Below are 20001 nucleotides of genomic sequence, written 5' to 3' on the forward strand. Positions count from 1 at the left end.
TTGCAATATGGACAATGCAGCCATTTTAAGCAAGTCTAGGGGCGAGAATAGGTGCATCTTGCAGACCAGCGGATATCACCATTTTGGTTGAAATCCCCCCACCCCCCCCCCCCCCCCCCTGGAGACAGCCAGTCTATAATAGAGGTGTATTTACTAGGGATTGGATCAGCTTTGGGGTCTATTATGTACCATATATAACTAGGACCGTTATATCAATAATGAGATATGAAACTAATAACATAACAATCTTTATTTCTGTTGTTTTCGATCTTTTGTTTTTTGTTTTTTTTTTTCCCCCTCATAAGATGTTAGATTGAATGCGTGAATGGTGGTGCTACTCCAAATATATATAGTGGCGGACTTGTTGACATTTTTTGAACAACTACTCTGTATTTGCATTAAGAATAAAAACAACAAAACTCTTATATAATCTTCAAATTGACAGGTAATATGTCATACTAATAGATAATTGAAGCAAAAGATCGAATTTAGACGAAGGTAGATGTCAACAGTAGATGGAATTATTTAACAGCAAAAGCGAACAAGACAGCCAACTCAAGACCCATAATGCAAATTATTCATACAAAATATCAAAATATCAAAACAAGCCTACCGAAAACAAAAACTTTTTCGCACTCAACACGCCACATCAACACATAAACACATCAAAACATAAGTCATGTCACCCCACGCATAACCCCCAAGCCACAAACCCACACACCTCAACCCCCACTACGGACTATCAGGCGGAGTCACAGACTCCAAATTCATACCCCCAAGTTTAGGCGACTGCATTTTCTCCTCCTCGAGGGCATCGATAGCCCTCCTAAGCTCATGCTCGCCCACAATAATTGTTCCCGCACGCGCCGTACTCAAGAAACTAATCTCGACCGCATCGGCGACATCCATATCAGGCTGGAGGTGATGTGTCGAGTGCAAGGGTTGCAATCCATGAGTCGGCGCAGAGCTCGATATAGATGTTTTATTAAGAGATAGAGCCGCGAGACGAGTACCGAAAGAATCGAACAGTTTCGGCACGGAGCCGACTACGCTGCTCGCACCACTTCCGACAGCGCTTGTCTCTCCGCTGAGTATCGGCGAGAGTGGGGCGTTAGCTGCATTCGCGAGGCGGCCTGCGACGCCGCAGACGATGCCTGATGCCTCGAGAGGGAGGTCGCGGAGGTCGAGGGTGATTGGGACGAGATGATCTTCCTTTGAGCCTAGGAGGAGACCGGAGCCGTCTTCGTAGGAGCGTGTTCCTGTTGAAGAAGTTGATTGGCGGGCGAAGCGGGGCAGGAGACGCTTCTCTATGAGGAGGGAGGCTGCTGGGTCGAGGGATGCGAGGGTTAGGGATAAGAAGCGAGGTTCGTCAACGAGTAGGACTGTTGTTAGGGCTTCGCGGAGGATGCACATTGAGGATTCTTGGGAGTGGTATTCATGGTGGGCTGCGCACTGGACTAGACGTAGGGAGTGGTCTACGGAGGGCGTGATTTTGTGTTTGCGGAGGTTGTTGAAGGTGCGGGTTTGGAGCTCGCCTAGAGTTGAGGGTGGGGGTGTTCCAGGTGGGATGAGGTCGCTGAGTCTTCTTTCAGTTGTTGGGCTGAGTGGGTTGTTGATGAAGGCAGCTGAGGCGTTGTCGAATTGAAAGCCTCTTTTTTCTAGCGCAGACATTACGTTTGCTTTGCTTTTTTGGGGGACTACGATGTAGTCGGAGAAGTAGGTTGAGATGAAGAAGATGGAGCTTTGGGGATGTTAGCTTGGGTATGCTTTTTGGATACATAGAGAAGGTGTTGGGGTTTCACATACATGCCTGCTAGGGCAAGTGGACTGGTTAATTCCAAGACTCGCTTGCCGGCCTCGAGGCCCTGACCGAGAACTTGCATGGCGATGTAGTCATTCTCGCTCACGACCAGACGGGATCGGAGTGAGACATCCAACTTGTCAAGTTGGTCCATGACGGGGACAAAATATTTGTCAATCAGGCGTCTAGGACACATGACAGAGACTTCGACTGGAGTGATGGAGACATTCATGAACGCAGGTGGTTTGTACTCCGAGCCATGCTCAGAGACGGGTTCGAAATCACGAAATGCAGCATCTTCGTCTATCTCATCTTCCAGCGGGGGAGTTTCATCGAAGATGAGTCTTAGAACAGACTTCAAGAAGTAAGGGTACAGTTCCAATGGGATATGTACCAGTACAACACGTTCCTCCTAGCATTTGGTTAGTGAGTATTGTAGACAGATGGGATGTATGACTCACTAGGAAGTGCACTTGTGCATCAATAAGAGCCATTGACTGATCCATCATGGGTTATAGGCTTGGAAGAAAGAGAGAAGATGTGAGGTTTTGGATGAAGGTCCAAGAGTTATTACGCCATGCTGAATGATGCTATTTGGAGAGAAGAAGCGCCATCAAGGTATTGCGTCAGTGGTAGTAGAGATTTGGAATATGAGATGCGTATAAAATATTCTCTAAAGGGGAAAAAAAAAAGAAGTGAAGAAGTCGACCAGTCTCTTTCTCATGTACCCCTCTCTTTTTCTTCAAACTTCCCTTTCCCCCCCCCAATTTTTTTCTCCCACTTATCTTCTTTTCTTTTCACCAAATTGACTAAATCTCTGTTTACTCCACAGCTTATCAGAACATGTTCTTAGCGCTTTAATTAGCTCGCACGGACATGCACCTTGTTCCTGGGCTTTTGTGGGGAGACGCCCTTAGCTCTTCTTTTCAGGCCGAGGTTTTCCGAGCTCTGTTCTCCTATCAGATACCATGATCATCGATCAGTCCTGCAGCTCTATTGGACTTTTATATATATACACGGGAGGCCTAAGCAATATCCATGCTGACGTACAGGGATCTGATTTGTCTAATTTGTCTGATTCTAGTCCTGGTAACCCTGGAGAAAACCCTCGAGAGCTCTTCAGGTGACTGTAAATCCCCCGCTTTCCCGGGGGGTTAATTGGCTTGTTATTTCCGAGGTCGACTACGTCGACGCGTCTGCAAGATAACAGTCTGTGGGAATGCATTGGCCTCTCATCTGCAAAGCTATAGGGAATTTTTTTTTTCCTTTGCCGCTGTAGCAGAGGGCATCGAAAGAAATTTCAGTGCAACGTCACACGCCCTGGGAACATCCGTGATCCTTATCGGGTTGCATCAGGGACCGGAAATTTTCATATGAAATCAAAAAGTGCTAGTAGTGCTAATGTATATGATGTTGTTGGCTTTGTTGACTTTTATATTCAATACATGTTATATTTATATGATGTACGATTGTACCGGGAAGTTGGACTTAGGGCTGTCGATCATCATACAACCTATTAGGCCTAACAAAGATGTTCATCTATGTTGTACTCCCATATAATATCTTTGTCCAAACAGTATGTAGAAATGAAGTTCAAATATCCTGTTTACTCTGAACTCTAAACTACTTTGTAAGCCTGCCGACTCAAGTATGTCCCCCTTGCGCAGTCCAGGAACAATCACCCCATCTAGGTGAATTATCAACATTCCGCCCTTCGAAACCCACTTGGGGCATTCTTTGACGGAAACAAGTACTGCTGCTCTACTATGTGCACGATTATCTCAGTTGAACGTCCTTGAATGAAGGCACGGCCGATACCAGTCTAGTGGGCATGAAAACGGGATCCGATCTGAACATACTCAGGCCCCTGCAGATCGACAGGATCATCTTTGTTTTTGTATCGCCATGGTTAAAGAGGCCCAGTTTCCGGGTTTCTTCCCCTCGACATCCAACACAGCGGCCCACCAGCGCCGATTCGACAACCACGTTCGTTTATATTGGTTTTTTTGCTTTCTAGTTGATTCGGCCTCGTATACACTCGTTTGAGGATTCTACTATCCTACTGCTTCGGGCGTCAATCGTTTTTCGCTCTCTTAACAAACTGCCACAATGGCTAAGTTTAGTTTCTTTGCGCTGGCCACTTGGGTTGGTCTAGCTGCAGCAAAGGACGTCTACCTTAACTGGAACGTCACTTGGGTTAATGCATCCCCCGATGGCTTTGCGCGCCCGGTCATTGGTATCAATGGCCAATGGCCCTGCCCGCAGATTGATGTGAATGTGGGCGATCAACTGATCGTCGATGTCTATAACGGTCTTGGAAATGAGTCCACAGGTATCCACTGGCACGGCATGCGCCAGTTTGGCAGTGCTGTCATGGATGGCGCAGTTGGGGTCACTCAGTGCCCAATTGCCCCCGGTTCCCACATGCAATATCACTTTGATGTAGGTAATCCCCAGTGCAGGAAGATATGAATACCTTCTAATTGCAGTATAGGTTAATCAAACTGGAACGTACTGGTATCACTCGCATGACATGGGCCAGTACCCCGATGGATTCCGTGGTGCTCTGATTGTCCACGATCCTAACCCTCCTTTCCACTATGACGACGAGTTCACCATCACACTGAGCGACTGGTACCACAAGCAAATGCCGGAGCTGCTCAATACCTATCTGTCCGAGGCCGGTTTAGCAGCCCATGGCGCTGAGCCCCTGCCTGACTCGGCATTGATCAATGACTCAACCAACACCAAAATCAAGGTTCTGCCTAACAAGACATACCTGGTTCACATCATCTGTGTTGGAAACTGGCCCGGCCACTTCTGGGTGTTTGATGGCCACGAGATGACAGTCGTGGAAGTCGACGGTGTCTATACCGAGCCCTATCCTGCTGGAGACAAGTTCCTGCGTGTTGCAACTGGCCAGCGGATGAGTGTCTTGATCAAAACCAAGTCCGACACAAGCAGGAACTTTGCTATCTGGGATACTATGGATATCAACATGATGTTTATCTTTGAAAATCGCACTATCCCGGAAAACTTCAACCCCAATGCTACTGCCTGGCTGGTGTATGACGAGGACAAGCCCTTGCCCGAGCCCCCCGTCTTCCATCATATCGACTTCAACACCGACTTTGTAGATGATGTCAATCTGGTACCAGCAGACCACGAGCCTCTGCTCCAGCCCGTGAACCACCAGATCATCCTAGACACCAACACCGCGCTGGTCGACGGTCTCCCTCGCTTCACTGTCAACGGCAAGACCTACATTGCCCCGGAGGTTCCATCCCTATACACAGCCAACACAGTCGGTCCCGAATTCTCCTCCGACCCCGCAGTGTACGGCCAGGTGAACCCCTTCGTTGTGAAGTATGGCGAAGTTGTCGAAATTGTGATCAACAATCACCACAACAACCTGCACCCATGGCACTTGCACGGGCACCAGTTCCAGGTCCTGCAGCGTACACCAGTTGATGGTGGCTACTACACTGGATTATCCGCCAACGTCTCTACGACTCCGATCAGACGCGACACTATCATGGTCCAGAACCACGGCCACGTTGTCATCCGTTTCCGTGCCGATAATCCTGGTGTCTGGATGTTCCACTGTCACATTGAATGGCACGTCGAGTCTGGTCTAATGGCCACCATTATCGAGGCCCCTGAGACCTTCCCGAACACCCTGCACGCTCCCCCGCAGAGCCATTATGATACCTGCAATGCATACCCTAAACGCACCAGCGGTAATGCTGCTGGCAACAGCGGTCTTGACATGACTGGAGCCAATACTAAGGTTTCTGGGGATAACCACGGCGCTCTGTATATCAAAAAGGGTGCCAATATCCATGCTGGCGCACCTCCGGCTCACACATCGGCGCAAGCACCGACGTACGACCAGGCTCCTCAGGCTTCACAGCCCTCATACTCACCCTCTCATCACCCCCACGGGACAGCGGTACCTAGCCCCAACTACAGCCCCCTGAAAGCTGCGATTGAGAAAATCAAGGATAACTTGCCAGTCCCTCTCACGGACAAGACACACTTCCGCGCGGACAGTCCAAACCAACCGCAAGATAACTACGTTCCTGTTCACCAGGAGTCGACCAAGGCCCCGTGGCAGAACCAGAATACCCATAGTACCCAAAACTCTGGGTGTGTACACTCGCAATGAACTCAAATGCATGCATCAGCTAATATATTCTAGTTCTGATGATATCCTCCAGGATTGGTAGTAATACAGGTGTCTAATATTGCACTCTGGTGGAGGTTGTTGTATATCAGTTCTTTTTAATTCGCATGTCTCTGACATCAAAACCGTTGGCAATACTAATTAATTCAAAGACAGCTTTTTTGGCTCCTTTTCTCTCTCTCGTGTATATGAATGACGTATATAACATAGATGTCTGATGTCTTCAACTACCACGGATGCCATATAGTCTGACAAATATATTGAACTCAACATTTCAACCTTGGAAGCAAAATAGAAAACGGCATAGCTCATTCTTTACTGATAATAACCGCAAAGTCAGCCCTGGTACACCAGGTACCTGTGAACATGTACCTGGGAATAACAGCTCCGTTTCCTAATCGAGTAGGAGTCTAATTATCACATCCTGACGACCTCACAGCCTACACAGACACACAATTCTCGCAACGAAATAAACTCCCCATACCTACCCTACAAAAATTTTCTCAGAGCAAACCGTCAAAATGTCCAATCTATTCTGCTGCACCACAATCCAACCAACCAAACTCCCAAATCCTGAACACGAGCAAACCTTTACGGAGTTCACCAAATGGGCCCTGACTACGATCGGAAACCTAACAGGATCCACCAATCCTTCCGAAGCAAGCCTATGCGTCCAGCTCGTGTCGCAAGTGAACAGCGGCTCCGTTGACTCTGTCCGGTACTTTGTCGCCGGTGACAAGCACGGGAATTTCGAAGAAATTTCTGAAGACGATGTTCTGGATGCCAATTTCGTGAAGATTAATGAGTGAGTTGTCTACAAAAACCCAAACCTGGACATCCATTTATCGCCTTATCATATCATCACATGTACTAATCATGTCAAAAGATGCAAATCCTTCATATGCACCAAACACAACCGAGTCTTCGATCTCAACCTCTACGAACCGAGTACGGGAAGCACCCGTCATTGGCGATCCAGTATTACGAAACCACTCAAGCAGATCGAGAATGCCTTGAAACATAGAATGTCGGGATCTGGATCTGGATCTGGATCTGGATCGCGGTCCGTGTCAGGATCAAGATCTGCTCTGAAATCTACGCCGGGATCTGGTGTGGGAAATCAAGCTAGCTCAAGTTACGGCTACGGATCTGGGATGGGATATGGCTCCGGCTGGGGATCTCATTTAGGATCTGGTTGTGGACCTGACTGGGGAACTGGGACAACGGTTTTCGTCAAGGATGGGCCGTCTTCGACTACTGTTGTTGAGACTGGGTCTAGTGATTCTAATTCTAATGGACAAGACCAAGACCCAGACCAAGATAGCGACAAAGATCAGCCTCTTCCATCTTCGCCTACGCTCGGTGATGAGACAGCTCAAGATGATGACACTGACGCATATTCGGCTCGCTTTGGGACCCAGATTACTTCCAACGACGAAGAAGGTACGATTCAGAGCTACTTGGATACCGAGGACCACGGGTGTTATTATTCCGGGGTCTCTTCTCATGACTATGGCAGCTATGACTGCGGTGGAGGGGACTATGATGTTTCGTACGATTGTGGAGATTGTGGAGGTTGTGATGATTGAATAACTGGGTCTTGATATGCTGATGTTTTGCTATGTTGCTTTTATTTAGCTCTTCATATAAGGGGATTTCTGTTGGCTTTGTTGGAGATTGAGACGGGAAAATCTGTCCAGGAATAAATTTCAGAGAATTGGCACACTAATTCTAGTTATACCAGTTTGCCTACCTACTAGCATGATTTTTGATCAAGCACTGGACTCTAGACTCCTCCCTACCTTCTTCCTTTTGCTGAGAATTAATAAGTGCAATGGTCATGTATAAAAGAACTATTAAGATCATGCTCATAGTCTAAGTACAGCCGCAGTTCTCTTGATTTGTCTCATCACTGCTCCCCTAAAACACGTTTCATTTAGGGGAGCTGCAAGGCTTTCTTCGAAACTTGCCCCCTGTGACTTTTAGTATCGTCTAAGGGCCCGCATAGATACATAGCTAGCCATGGTCTTGTTTGGAGATGTAAAGGAGTTTAACTATTGCCAGACAATTGCACTCTTTCTTTTCGGAATACTTCACGCACCGCGATGCTTCTTGTCATCGGATTCGAGCTACTTCATCCTCTAGCATATATTTGACTGTGTGCACCCTAGAGTAAAATCAAACAATCAAATCAAAGGTCCAGATCAAACCATTCCAACGAAGGCTGGGCAGTGAATAAGTCCCACATCAGACTTTCATCTGTGGTTTCCAGGGGTTGCGACGGTAATCTATCATCAGCCGAGGACCCTTCGTGGCCGATGTCGCGTAACTCCTCCGAGCTGATATGTTGCATTAACGGACCACATAAACCGAGGAACATGTTGAAAAGACTATGGACTTTATGGATCCACTTGTTTGCGTGAACAAACCGAGATAGACCTTTCGTGACATCTTGCATCAAGACAAAGTCCCCATCATGAGATGATGATACGACGTTGCAGAAAAGCACAAAGAAAGGAGTCAGTGGGTACAATAACACCGTCCTACTGCATTTAGTCCAGAGAAATTCCAACATTTCATGGTGACACATACCAGGATAGGAATGAAGGACATGGCTCTGCTGTGTCTAGATTCAAGCCAACGGGGTGTAACATGGAGTTCAAGCTTTTCAGTGCTTTCCGCGCAAAATCAAGGCACTCGTTATTAGAAAATGATGTGCATCCAGGTTGACTGTATTTCAGAATACTAGTCATCATAGCGAAATAGCCGAACTCTGCGGCATCAAATTCGTTCTGAAGTTCTTCAGGCACAGACAATCGAGTCTTTGTGGTTAGTTAGTTGACTAACATATTAAGCTGGAAAATGCTCAAAACTTACTTCTTTGATATTTTCAAATAGATAATTGGCAGTCTGAATGAGAGAACCAACCTGGGATATATGCGCAACTCCCTTCGCTCTGCTGAGTTGCATATCCAGTATACCCTCTTGAACCTTCGCCATCTCAACCATTATCTTCACAGTCTTCTGAAGTGGATTTGAAGAATTCAGGGGAATTAATGAGACTGGGTCAAAATACAACTTAGGAAGTGAGGGCTGTCGTGCGAAAAGAGCGCTCAGAACCTTGTCAAGATAGTAGCACCAATAAAGACACAAATCAAAATCTTCGACCAGTTCTGTTGGCAGTAGTCTTCGGGCTTCCACGGTGTGGCCGTTAAGAGACACGAGTATGCGAGCTGCGAAAGCCGTTAACGACCAGCTTCGGGACACGTTTCCAATATATTGCATTAGCATTGCCTGTGAAATCAGTGTCTTTGTTCCCATTTTCGGGTCAATAATTGATATACTTACCCCAGAGAGCAGAGCTTGCACAAGTGAAAGGCTGGGAGGCGAGAGAAAATGAATACGACATAGTGCGGCCAGTGTGGTCGCCTTGTATTGCCGCTGTGACTTTTCCAATCGTTGAAGGACCGTGGGGCTACGGTAGACCTGGGACCATTTGAGGGCGCAGAAAAAGGCTTTTGTGTAAACACATACACGATAATGCAATCGACAATGTTCGTCTCCCTCATTCTCCACCAAGGAAATGATCATTTTCTTCAAAGTCGGACTCGAGATATGATCTGGCCAATGAAGGTGCTTATAATCGCCCTCATTTCCGGTCATTCCTGTCCAAATAATCTTAGTCATTACCATTTATGTATACCAATGAGTGGGATGTACCAGGCAGCATCATGTACAGTAGTTCTGCAGGCGATGACTCTGATCCAATGGCTTCTTCAGTGACCGCATCGTCCAAATCGAGATGCGAGGAAGACGAGGCCGGACAAGACATTTGTTTAACGAGTTCCAAGGCTGTGTGAAGCACTCCTATCCTGTCCTGGGTGACATGGCCTCTCTGTTCGAGCTCTTGTTCAATAAGCCGATGTGCCTCTGTGGCGCGGTGAGCGGACTCATCTGGTGTAGCTCCCACAGAAGTCTCTCCTATTGATTTGGAAGCGCAATCATTTTGCTTGGGCCCTTTTGCTCCAAGGTCCCCCACTCTTATAGCAGTATGTTCGGGGCTTGGTCCTGACTCTCTGCTATCTGTTAATCGCAGCCCGTCAAAAATGGTATGGACTACCTACTCTTCGGAATAGTGGGGAGACTTCTCTAGTCTCTCTAGGCGTTCTTTGAGAGCATCAATCCTTGCAGTGGTATTAGACTAGTTCTCTCTTGCTGAAAAACAGCATACCGTGATAGTCGAGCATAGGATGTTCTTTGAAGGCGAGTCCTGCGACATTCTACCTGCGCAGTGGAACAATTTTTGCACCTTAATTCACGGTCGCATTTGACCTTGAAGAGTCAGTATATATTATATATGCTCTTTTATGGGAGCAAAGCAGGGAATGAAGCACCTTCCTTGCATAGCATAGGTCACACTACAGTGTGTTAGTTCGAACGACTAAGAATTTATAACAACATACTGCTTGATAGTCGTTCTCCTAATTCATCCGAAGCAGTCTTGTGTTATGTTTATCATTGAATACAAACCGGGCTACATGTAGATATACCTCGATTTGATACCCATGTAGGTATTATGTGGATAATATACGCATCTTCCAGACCAAATACAAGAGAATATCCGAGAAAATTGAGAAGCTGCCTGGATGGGCATTGGAAAGCACATGTAAATACACGATAGTCGTCTTAGGTACTATATACCAGCATTGGAAGACCAGTAGTTTTAGAGGATACAACTTACGCTGGACTTCACTTGAACAATATAGGGAATCGATCAAGTCTCAAATGCATATACTCTAGATAAGGAATCCTACGTTGATCTATCCACATGACTCGGGCGTTTTGGGAATTTTTATTATCTCTCGGATTTCGGGTGCGACAGTGATCCGAGATGCCCTACAGCCCCAAAGGGGGTGTAGGCTATCTAGAAATCTATAAATGAGTGATGGACTAAATAGAGTATTTGTTCTTCTCAATTCACTCCGATTAAATCTCGATTGGAAGTCGAATCGCTCTCAAATTATAGTAGAAGAAGAATCATGGAGAACAACCAAGAAAAGCACCCCTCCGCTACCAAGCTGACTTTCGTTATCTTGGCCCTTTGTTTGGCCGTATTCTGCATGGCATTGGTGAATGACCCTTCTATCTGCTTCAATTCACGGCTATGTACTAACAAATTAGGATAATACAATCATCGCTACAGCTATCCCTCACATCACGGAACAATTCCACGCCCTCAACGATGTAGGATGGTATGGAAGTGCATACCTCCTCGCGACCTGTTCTATGCAACTTGTTTTCGGAAAACTCTACACATTCTACCCAGTCAAATGGGTATTTCTATCTGCGCTGGCCATGTTTGAACTCGGATCTCTCATTTGTGGCATCACGCCCAACTCGCTAGGTCTCATCCTTGGCCGAGCAGTTGCAGGAATTGGAGGGGCGGGGTTATTTTCTGGTGCAATTCTAATTATTTCGCATACTGTGCCACTTGAGAAGAGACCAATATATACAGGATTGGTAGGAGGAATGTATGGAATTGCTAGTGTTGCTGGGCCTTTGTATGTTCCATTTGATGGTATCAAGTTGGCATATACTAACTACTGTATAGGTTGGGTGGTGTATTCACCGATCATGTCTCATGGCGATGGTGTTTCTACATTAATCTTCCTTTGGGGGCTCTCACGTTCATCTTTGTGATGCTCTGCTATCATTCACCCCCCAAAGCCCAACCCACCCTTAGTGCTGTGAAGCAGATTAGGGAGTTTGACATTATTGGCACGCTCTTCTTTATCCCATCTATCGTCCGCCTACTGTTGGCCTTACAGTGGGGAGGCTCGTCTTACCTTTGGAGCAGTGGCAGAATTATTACATTGCTTGTGCTCTTCGCCGTCTTTATGATGATTTTCATAGGTGTGCAGGTTTGGAGACAAGAAAATGCCACTCTACCTCCCCGAATCTTCTGTCAGCGCGATGTATGGGGAAGTTCGGTCTTCACGGCTTGTTTAGGCGGGTCTTTTTTGTCTTGGTTTATTACGTGAGTTTATTTTGCCTTGTTGATATTCTATTTCACATCATATTGATTCAAAAAGCTCCCGATTTGGTTTCAAGCAACAAAAGGCGCCTCCGCAGTGGAATCGGGTATCATGAATCTCCCTCTCCTTTTAGCCCAGGTTATCTTTTCAATCGTCGCCGGAATCTTGGTCACCACACTCGGGTACTACACTCCTTTCATGATCCTCTCATCTATCCTCATGGCAATCGGCGCTGGCCTTCTGTCTACATTCCAGCCCGAAACAAGTCCTAGTAAATGGATCGGATACCAGATTATCTTCGGAGCTGGAGTCGGTTTTGGAATGCAACAAGCCTTGATCGCTGTCCAGAATTCTCTTCCTCTGGAAGATATACCCATCGCGACTGCTACGGTGATGTTCTCTCAGACGTTGGGCGGAGCTGTATTTATCTCTGTGGCACAAAATATCTTCACAAATGAGCTTGCAAAGCATTTGCTTGCTATTTCTGAGGTGGACCCGACCAGTATAGTCAACCTTGGGGCTACAGCCTTGCAGAATTCGATTCCCAAGGATATTCTACCGGCTGTGATAACAACATACAACAATGGCCTGGTGAATGCATTCTACGTGTCAGTGGCAATGGGAGCCTGTTCGGTTCAGTGGAAGTCGGTCAAAAACTGAGCTATACTATTACACGTTTATTTATTCACCTAATGGGTTGATACTAGTGCGGAGTGGATATTTACAGATGAAACCAAAAGGGCCTGTGCTCTGTAGATATTGAATATGTGGATTAGAGAGAGAAAATGAATACTTTTGATCACTAGATATGATATCTCATCTCACGAGAAAATCTACAGAGAGAATAGAACAAAATAGAACGAGGTAATTTTTTTTCTAGCTAATCCCTGATACCATATGAACTTCAATTCGTGCAGACAAAACCATCCTGACAATTTTGGATTGGAGAAATGATATGAGACATTAGAACCTTTGATTGGCGGATGTCGAAATGACTTTTTCGGTGAAGGTGACTTGATCACTGGATGAAAATGTTTGACCCAGAAGCTTTGTGTGGCCACTTTGAGTTGCTGGCTTGACCGTGGTATGTTTGTTTGTATGTTTGTTTGTACTCGGTACTGGACATTTGTTTGACCTTGAAGTTTGCCAAGGTCTGGGGTTGTTTGCAGGTTGCACTGTGAATCTTGATGTTGACAAGATAGAGACGAAGAGTTGGTAGGAAAGCCATGGAAATCTTTGTCCCGTTGTGATAGCTGGTAAAACGATGATTATAGCTGTCACAGTAGATTGAAAGTCTCATGTTGGATGGTGACCGAGATAAATGGTCAAGATGGAAACACCCGGGGTGGATAGTGGTCGCAGTGGACGTCAAGATGGAAGAAGACTCGTGGTTGATGGTGATCATGATAGATGGTCAAGATAGGAAGACCCATGATAGATGGTGGCCACAGTTGGCACAGTAGACATAAAGTCTCATGGTGGATGGTGGCCGAGGTAGATCATCAAGGTGGAAAGATCCGTAGTGGATAATGGTCACAATGGAAGGGTCAAGGTGAAGAAACCCATGGTGGATGGTCAAGATGTAAAGTCCCATAGAGGATGGTGGTCATAGTTGTCACAGTAGATCGAAAGTCTCATAGTAGATGTCAAGATGATAAGGTCCGCAGAAGATAGTGTTCACAATGAACTGGTTGTCAGATATGGATGAAAGGCTATGAGGGAAGGCCGTAATATGGTTGTCAAGGGTTGGTTGTCAGAGATTGGTTGTCAGAGATTGTTTGTCAGAGATTGGTTGTTCTTTTGATGGATGGTTGTTCTTTTCATAGATGGTTGTTCTTTTGATGAATGGTTGTTCTTTTGATGAATGGTTGTTCTTTTGATGGATGGCTATTCTTTTGATGAATAGTTGTTCTTTTGATAGATGGCTGTTCTTTTGATGGATGGCTGTTCTTTTCGTAGATGGTGGATTGTTGATGGTGGGCACGGTAGAGATTTGTACTAGTCGAACCTCGAAACTTAGGATCAATGGTGGTCGTAAGGGATGGACAAGGTCATGATTGACTGTTGAACAGCCTTGAAGGAAGATGGCCAAGATCATAGTGGAGAATGGTTATTGTGGATGCTCAAATGGAAAGGTCTAGAGTGGATTGTTATTTGTCGCCATGGATATTCGTCACCGTGGATTGTCCCACCATCAAGGATTTTCTCTAAAAACAAGTTAGAGTGCCCATCGCTCGGAGGGGAAAGAGGAATAATATTGTAAATTTCTCAGTCTCCAACAGCACTGTCCCCAGAAGCCATTATGCATATTCGGCATCGGATTTAAGGATAAACGGGGCGTTGCGGTGGAAAGTGGTCATGCTTGTTGGAAGACCCTGACGGATGGTGGTCACGGTAGAAGGCGTTGGTCAAGACGAGAGGCTGGTCAAGTTGGAAAGGTCGAGAGTGGATAAGAGAGAGTGGATAAGAGAGAGTGGATAAGAGAGAGTGGATAAGAGAGAGTGGATAAGAGAGAGTGGATAAGAGAGAGTGGATAAGAGAGAGTGGATAAGAGTGAGTGGATGATCGTCGCCATAGATAGTAGGTACCACCACCGCATCAGGGTTCCAAGGTTATTGCTAGAAGCAAGTTAGATTGTCGATGACTCAGGGGGATAGAGGGATGTTATTGTAGATTTTTCATAGTGCTCATCAGCACTATCCTCAGAAGCCAATAAGGTTTTCCAACGTCAGATTTGAGAATAAATGGGGTGTGTCGGTGGAGAGTGGTCGTGATTGTTGGAAGGCCCATGATAGATGGTGGTCACAGTGGAAATGTAGCGGTAAAGACAGAATGTTGGTCACGAGAGAAGGTGATGATTAAGCCAGACAAAGGTCAAGACAGTGGTCAAGACAGGCGGATGGGACAGTGGTTGGTCAAGCCAGACGAAGGTCAAGCCAGCTGAAGGTAAGATGTAAACACCGAGAGTGGAATGGATAAGAGCGGATGATCGTCGCCGTGGATAGTAGGTACCACCATCGTATCAGGGTTCCAAGATTGTTTCTAGAAACAAGTTAGAGTGTCCTTGACTCGGAGGGGATAGAGGAATATTATTGTAGGTTGCTCGTAGTCCCCATCAAAACTTTCTCCAGAAGCCACGATGTATGTTCAACATTGGATTCAAGGATGAACAGGCGTTGCAGTGGGTAGTGGCTATGAGTGTTGGAAGACCCATGATTGATGGTGGTCATGACGAAAAGTTGGTCATGATAGCTGGTCAAGACAGGTGGTTGGTTAAGCCAGACGTTGGTCAGATGTAAAGACCAGGAGTGGAGTGGATAAAAGTATATGATCATCACCCTGGAGGGTGCCACCATCGCATCAGGGCCCAAGGTTGTTCCCAGGAAACAGTCCGCATGTATGAGACTGGGGGGAAGGGATGTCTGTTATTGTGGTTGGTCACCACAACGAATGGTCATGGTGGACCAAGTTTGTTCCTAGGAAGCGGTCAACATGTATTAGACTAGGGGGAAGGGATGTCTATGATTGTGGTTGGTTGTCGCAAAGGATGATGGACCAAGATGAAAGGTCAATATAGTTGTCAAGGGTGATGGTGGGCACGGTGGAAGCACAGTGAACTGTCATGACAGGTCATGGTAGATGATGGTTGGTCATGGTGGATGGTAGATGTTCCAGATGACAAGACCCATAGTAGATAATTGTTTGTCACCGTGGATGGTCCCACCATCAAGATATCTAGTACCAAGTCAGTGTGTCTACAATATCTAGGGGAGACAAGGAAATATTATTGTAGGTCATGTTGGAAGGTTCCCAAAGCAAGTAAGCATGTTTGAATTTTGTATGATAGACCATGGTGACTGAAGACCATGGTGAGAGCTGAGAAGCAGAGAGGAGTTGTAGAGGAGAAAAGAAAAAAGAAAAGAAAGTGTGAAGAGGAGATTATTTATATTCTGGCCATGGCTTAGGGTGACGAGGGTCGGTGACAGGATTCCCTAATAGGAAAGAACGTAGGTTTATGGTGTGCTCTTTCCTAATTTACCTGTATCAACACCTCCAGCTACAAGCACTACATACAGTACGTACACACTGTCTCTTTCAAGTCACGATGTATCTTTAAAGATATAGATAGAAGGTTAAATGTACCTTGGATGCCTATTCTACATATCAAACTTGACTGGTGTATCTTCTAACAGTTTACAGCGAGCAATGAACACATTATGATAAGGTTAAAGAATCAAAGTGATCAAAGTTACCCAGACTGCACCCCATCATTCCCCGCATTTCTCTAGCTTGTCAGGTCTACTCTCATCTCCTCCAATCAAAACAATGGTTCCACAGGCGTTTTGTTGTGGTAAGACCAGGTCGACGAGTTTCGACAATGAAGACTACCAACTAGGACTCTCCATCTACTAAGCAAAAGCAAGAAGCAAGAGACCGCCAACCAAAGATGACAATCTAGGACTCAATGTCCCATTCCGCATTCGAGTGTTTCGAAGACTCAACCCGAAGTCAACTCGACACTTTATACCAACAGGCTTGGGAGAATTTGTTGAGGTCAATAGGAAATTGCTTGCGACATCATGGGTGTCACATGGGTATGTCTCCGGAGAATGTGTTGCAGGTTCAAGGGTGACTATACTCATAGACCGTCACGCTACCAGTGCAAGATTCAATGCACGGACTTTCGGGGTACAGTTTACGAAAGAAGTGTCGAATCATCAATCATCTCCCCGACGGCGTCTGCGAAATCCAATGTCGAAATCCCTTATGAACGTGGCTCTGGAGACGCTTCCTCGTCGACGGCATTTGAAGAACTGACCCAGACCCCGTGAGATACTTCAATCCATCAGCAGTAGTAGATGACACAGAAAGACCAGGCAGTGAGGATGTCAACCATGGTTTCGAGGATATTTCCTCACTGGTTTATATGCCTGCAGGCCGAAATGTTCTTGACTTGATTAACTGGGCGAAAAATACGATTTTACTCAACGAAGTCTCCACCAATATGCTCAAATGCATGTGTTTCATGATCTACGTAAGTTGACAGAGTCTATAGACCAAAATGTGACTACCTGGATATGTTTATTCACAGCAGATCAGATTGCTAAGTTCCTAATGAGCTGCAGTCCCTTCAGCGCCTATACCAAAGACGACAGAGAGAAGATACTCGATGCCACCATAGATGCTATTATTGTGGACTCCATTGGTCAGCATGAGGGCCAAGATAACAAATCTCCTAAATTTATTGATATTTTCCGTGAGGTTTGTCGACAACATCCGGATGATGAGTATCTGACTGCACTGGTGAATTGTGTCGTCAAGCAACTACGGGAGGTGACTTACGCAGAAGAGGAAGAGACTAATGCGGCACTGGCTGATTGGAAGCTGTATCTGACAGCCAGCTAACAAAGATGATAACTATGATCACTATGACTTGACGAATTCGGACATGGAATTCTGAAGTGATGGTGTTGATGTTGTTTCTGACATTACGACTGTAGTAGCTAAATATAGCCAATGAAATTCTTGCTATAACATGCCGTACAACAAATTTAGCAAAAGATGGAACGTAGATAAAAGGAATTACGAGAATATATGGAACTATATCAATTCCTCTCCGCAAAAGCCCATTATCCCAAGGACACCTAGTCAAGACCCTTGAAAACCTCATCAAAGCGCAACTCATTCCAGCGCACGTTTGGCTTCAACCCAGCAAACTTCCAGACACCATTGACCTTGCGATAGTAATGCTCATTCGTAGCATGAGAGTGGCCACGCAGCTTGACAGTCGCCAATTCCTCAGTCTCATAGACCTGGTGCGCCGCACGAAGCTGGTGGTGACCGATAACTTCGGTGTCGGAAACCTTCTCCCACCATGTCTGACCAAGCAGATGCTGGGTCTTAATGGTCTTGTCACCCAGGAAGCCAGGATGAGTGACCATGGCCATGTAGTCGTCAGCGGCCATGTTGTCCCATCTTTTTAGACCGATCTGGGTGTAGTCGACGGTCAGGGTTGGAGCAATGATGCTGCGTAGACGGTCCCAGTCCTGGAACACTGTCAGTGCTTCTGTTGAATTGACGCTGGATGCTATAGAATCTGTACCTTGGCATCATAGCTGTCTGCCCAGTCGAAAACGACCTTCGAGAGGATGAGGTAGTCTGTAGATGTTAGTACAGGCAGGTGAATGAGGGTGGATTGAAATAGACCTTGGAAGCTGATGTCCAAGTTGGGCTCAGCTGTGACGTTTGTTACGGCAGGAGACATGGTTATCCAGCAACTATTGACTTCTGTAGATAGTTTGAGCTCGGGTTATAGCTACGAGAATTATCGTACGAGTATATCCGAAGTTCTTCCAGCTCTCTCCTCTAAAAGCGACATTCCCCAGATCTGGGCAGCATATTTCCCATGCACGGGAATACAACAATGCAACCGAGAGCTCCTGATGTGACAGATGGTGGAGCCAAGCCCTCATGGCCTTCTGCATGCGGTAGTAAGTAAAGCCAAAATACTTTTGGTCCTTGTTCGCAAGCGGCTACTCCGTTTTGGGACCTACTGTTGATTGCGGGCCTCTATGACTGCCATTGTAATATGTCACCGACAAATTCGGAAACAATGCCCAGCCTCTGCAATAGGGATGAATGATTCAGCCAAGCCATTTGACTCATTTGCCGGTGTTACTATTCAAAGTAATGGTTTCAATATTAGACTACGACTTCCCAGCGCGATTCCACGCCCCCTTATTACAATACTTCACTCTTCTCCTCCATAAACATCACCACGAAAATGGTCAACCCCAACCCCAATTCCAACCTCGAGCTCTCCGGCAAAGTCGCCCTAGTGACCGGCGGTGGCCGCGGTATCGGAGCCGGCATTGCGCTAGAGCTAGCGAAGAAGGGAGCAAGCGTGGCAATCAACTACGCCAGTAGCTCCAAGACCGCCGATGCCGTGGTACAAGAGATCCAAGCGCAGGGTGTTCACGGTGCCGCATTCCAAGCAAACCTGACGAAAGTCGAAGAGATCGAGAAGCTCTTCAGTCAGGTAGTCTCGCACTTCGGGCAGCTGGACATCGTTGTGTCGAACGCCGGAACAGAGAAGTTCGTGCCATTGTCCGAGACAACCTTGGAGGACTTCAACGCGGTATTTGACCTCAACACTAGAGCGCAGTTCTTCGTCGCGAAGAACGCCTACGATCACATCCAGCCCGGCGGACGTGTGGTACTGATGTCGTCTATTGCAGCGGGCCTGGGTGTTCCCGGCCACTCGCTGTATGCGGGTAGCAAGAGCGCGGTTGAGGGTTTCACTCGTTGCTTTGCTGCAGACTTTGGCAAGAAGAGGGCTACTGTTAATGCGATTGCTCCTGCTGGTGTTAAGAGTGATATGTGGTTAACTAACGCATGGCGCTATGCGCCTGGCTGTGACCAGAACTCTTCTATTGAGGAGATCGAGCAGGCACTTGCTAATGGTAGCCCCCTTGGGCGCTGTGGTGTGCCTGCGGATATTGGCCGCATTGTGGCATTCTTGGCCAGTCCTGCTGGAGAATGGATCAACGGTGAGTACCGGAATGTTGAATGTAAGCCTAGGAATATCACTAATTCTTTTGAAGGTCAAATTTTGCCTTGTAACGGTGGAGCTAACATCTAATTGAATTGATATTGGATGTTTGTTTTGTGTTTTGAGACCATTGATGTGCAGGATCAGGGCCGATTACCATTTGCATCATGTGTTGTCCTCGGTTAAATATATATTTTAGTTTTTATGTTATTTTCCATGTAATCAGAATGAAGGGCACTTCATTAACAACATTCTACCATTTGAGTACAAAATTTCCTTTCGGACCTTTTTCAATAAGGTACATACTTAGGGCTAGATAACGATGAAGCCGAGAAGCCGGGGAGCCGGGAACCAACTTCAGGAGAGAACCTATAGCGTAATCGAGGAGTGAGACACTTGGAAATAAATGTACGTCCCTTTTCTCCCC

The 20001-nt window shown here is 46.3% G+C and overlaps 9 protein-coding genes across 9 annotated transcripts; 5 read left to right on the plus strand and 4 right to left on the minus strand.

Moving 5' to 3' along the window:
• Window positions 1–732: 732 nt before the first annotated feature.
• Window positions 733–2307, minus strand: N7479_005332 (ACT domain-containing protein; the record flags this gene model as incomplete). Its single annotated transcript, XM_057253029.1, has 3 exons — window positions 733–1741; window positions 1807–2213; window positions 2263–2307. The coding sequence occupies 3 exons, from the start codon at window positions 2305–2307 to the stop codon at window positions 733–735; spliced, it is 1461 nt and encodes a 486-aa protein (XP_057106891.1).
• A 1603-nt stretch (window positions 2308–3910) lies between these two features.
• On the plus strand, window positions 3911–5969 carry abr1 (multicopper oxidase abr1; the record flags this gene model as incomplete). Its single annotated transcript, XM_057253030.1, has 2 exons — window positions 3911–4243; window positions 4296–5969. The coding sequence occupies 2 exons, from the start codon at window positions 3911–3913 to the stop codon at window positions 5967–5969; spliced, it is 2007 nt and encodes a 668-aa protein (XP_057106892.1).
• A 539-nt stretch (window positions 5970–6508) lies between these two features.
• Window positions 6509–7576, plus strand: N7479_005334 (uncharacterized protein; the record flags this gene model as incomplete). Its single annotated transcript, XM_057253031.1, has 2 exons — window positions 6509–6792; window positions 6874–7576. 2 exons carry the CDS (start codon window positions 6509–6511, stop codon window positions 7574–7576), a joined length of 987 nt encoding a protein of 328 aa, XP_057106893.1.
• Window positions 7577–8178: 602 nt separating this feature from the next.
• On the minus strand, window positions 8179–10234 carry N7479_005335 (fungal specific transcription factor domain-containing protein; the record flags this gene model as incomplete). Its single annotated transcript, XM_057253032.1, has 6 exons — window positions 8179–8530; window positions 8580–8809; window positions 8865–9281; window positions 9336–9652; window positions 9708–9968; window positions 10219–10234. 6 exons carry the CDS (start codon window positions 10232–10234, stop codon window positions 8179–8181), a joined length of 1593 nt encoding a protein of 530 aa, XP_057106894.1.
• A 792-nt stretch (window positions 10235–11026) lies between these two features.
• On the plus strand, window positions 11027–12682 carry N7479_005336 (MDR family MFS transporter; the record flags this gene model as incomplete). Its single annotated transcript, XM_057253033.1, has 4 exons — window positions 11027–11116; window positions 11169–11548; window positions 11599–11962; window positions 12080–12682. The coding sequence occupies 4 exons, from the start codon at window positions 11027–11029 to the stop codon at window positions 12680–12682; spliced, it is 1437 nt and encodes a 478-aa protein (XP_057106895.1).
• A 358-nt stretch (window positions 12683–13040) lies between these two features.
• On the minus strand, window positions 13041–13427 carry N7479_005337 (uncharacterized protein; the record flags this gene model as incomplete). The annotated part of the gene is made up of 1 exon (XM_057253034.1): window positions 13041–13427. The coding sequence occupies one exon, from the start codon at window positions 13425–13427 to the stop codon at window positions 13041–13043; it is 387 nt and encodes a 128-aa protein (XP_057106896.1).
• Window positions 13428–16602: 3175 nt separating this feature from the next.
• N7479_005338 (uncharacterized protein) lies at window positions 16603–17428 on the plus strand (the record flags this gene model as incomplete). The annotated part of the gene is made up of 4 exons (XM_057253035.1): window positions 16603–16617; window positions 16684–16850; window positions 16904–17057; window positions 17123–17428. The coding sequence occupies 4 exons, from the start codon at window positions 16603–16605 to the stop codon at window positions 17426–17428; spliced, it is 642 nt and encodes a 213-aa protein (XP_057106897.1).
• A 239-nt stretch (window positions 17429–17667) lies between these two features.
• On the minus strand, window positions 17668–18287 carry arp1 (scytalone dehydratase arp1; the record flags this gene model as incomplete). The annotated part of the gene is made up of 2 exons (XM_057253036.1): window positions 17668–18069; window positions 18126–18287. The coding sequence occupies 2 exons, from the start codon at window positions 18285–18287 to the stop codon at window positions 17668–17670; spliced, it is 564 nt and encodes a 187-aa protein (XP_057106898.1).
• A 519-nt stretch (window positions 18288–18806) lies between these two features.
• arp2 (hydroxynaphthalene reductase arp2) lies at window positions 18807–19664 on the plus strand (the record flags this gene model as incomplete). The annotated part of the gene is made up of 2 exons (XM_057253037.1): window positions 18807–19572; window positions 19627–19664. The coding sequence occupies 2 exons, from the start codon at window positions 18807–18809 to the stop codon at window positions 19662–19664; spliced, it is 804 nt and encodes a 267-aa protein (XP_057106899.1).
• Between the last annotated feature and the right edge of the window lie 337 nt (window positions 19665–20001).

This window comes from Penicillium vulpinum, assembly GCF_028829585.1.
Source record: "Penicillium vulpinum strain IBT 29486 chromosome Unknown utg000003l_segment0_segment0, whole genome shotgun sequence".
Taxonomy (NCBI): domain Eukaryota; kingdom Fungi; phylum Ascomycota; class Eurotiomycetes; order Eurotiales; family Aspergillaceae; genus Penicillium; species Penicillium vulpinum.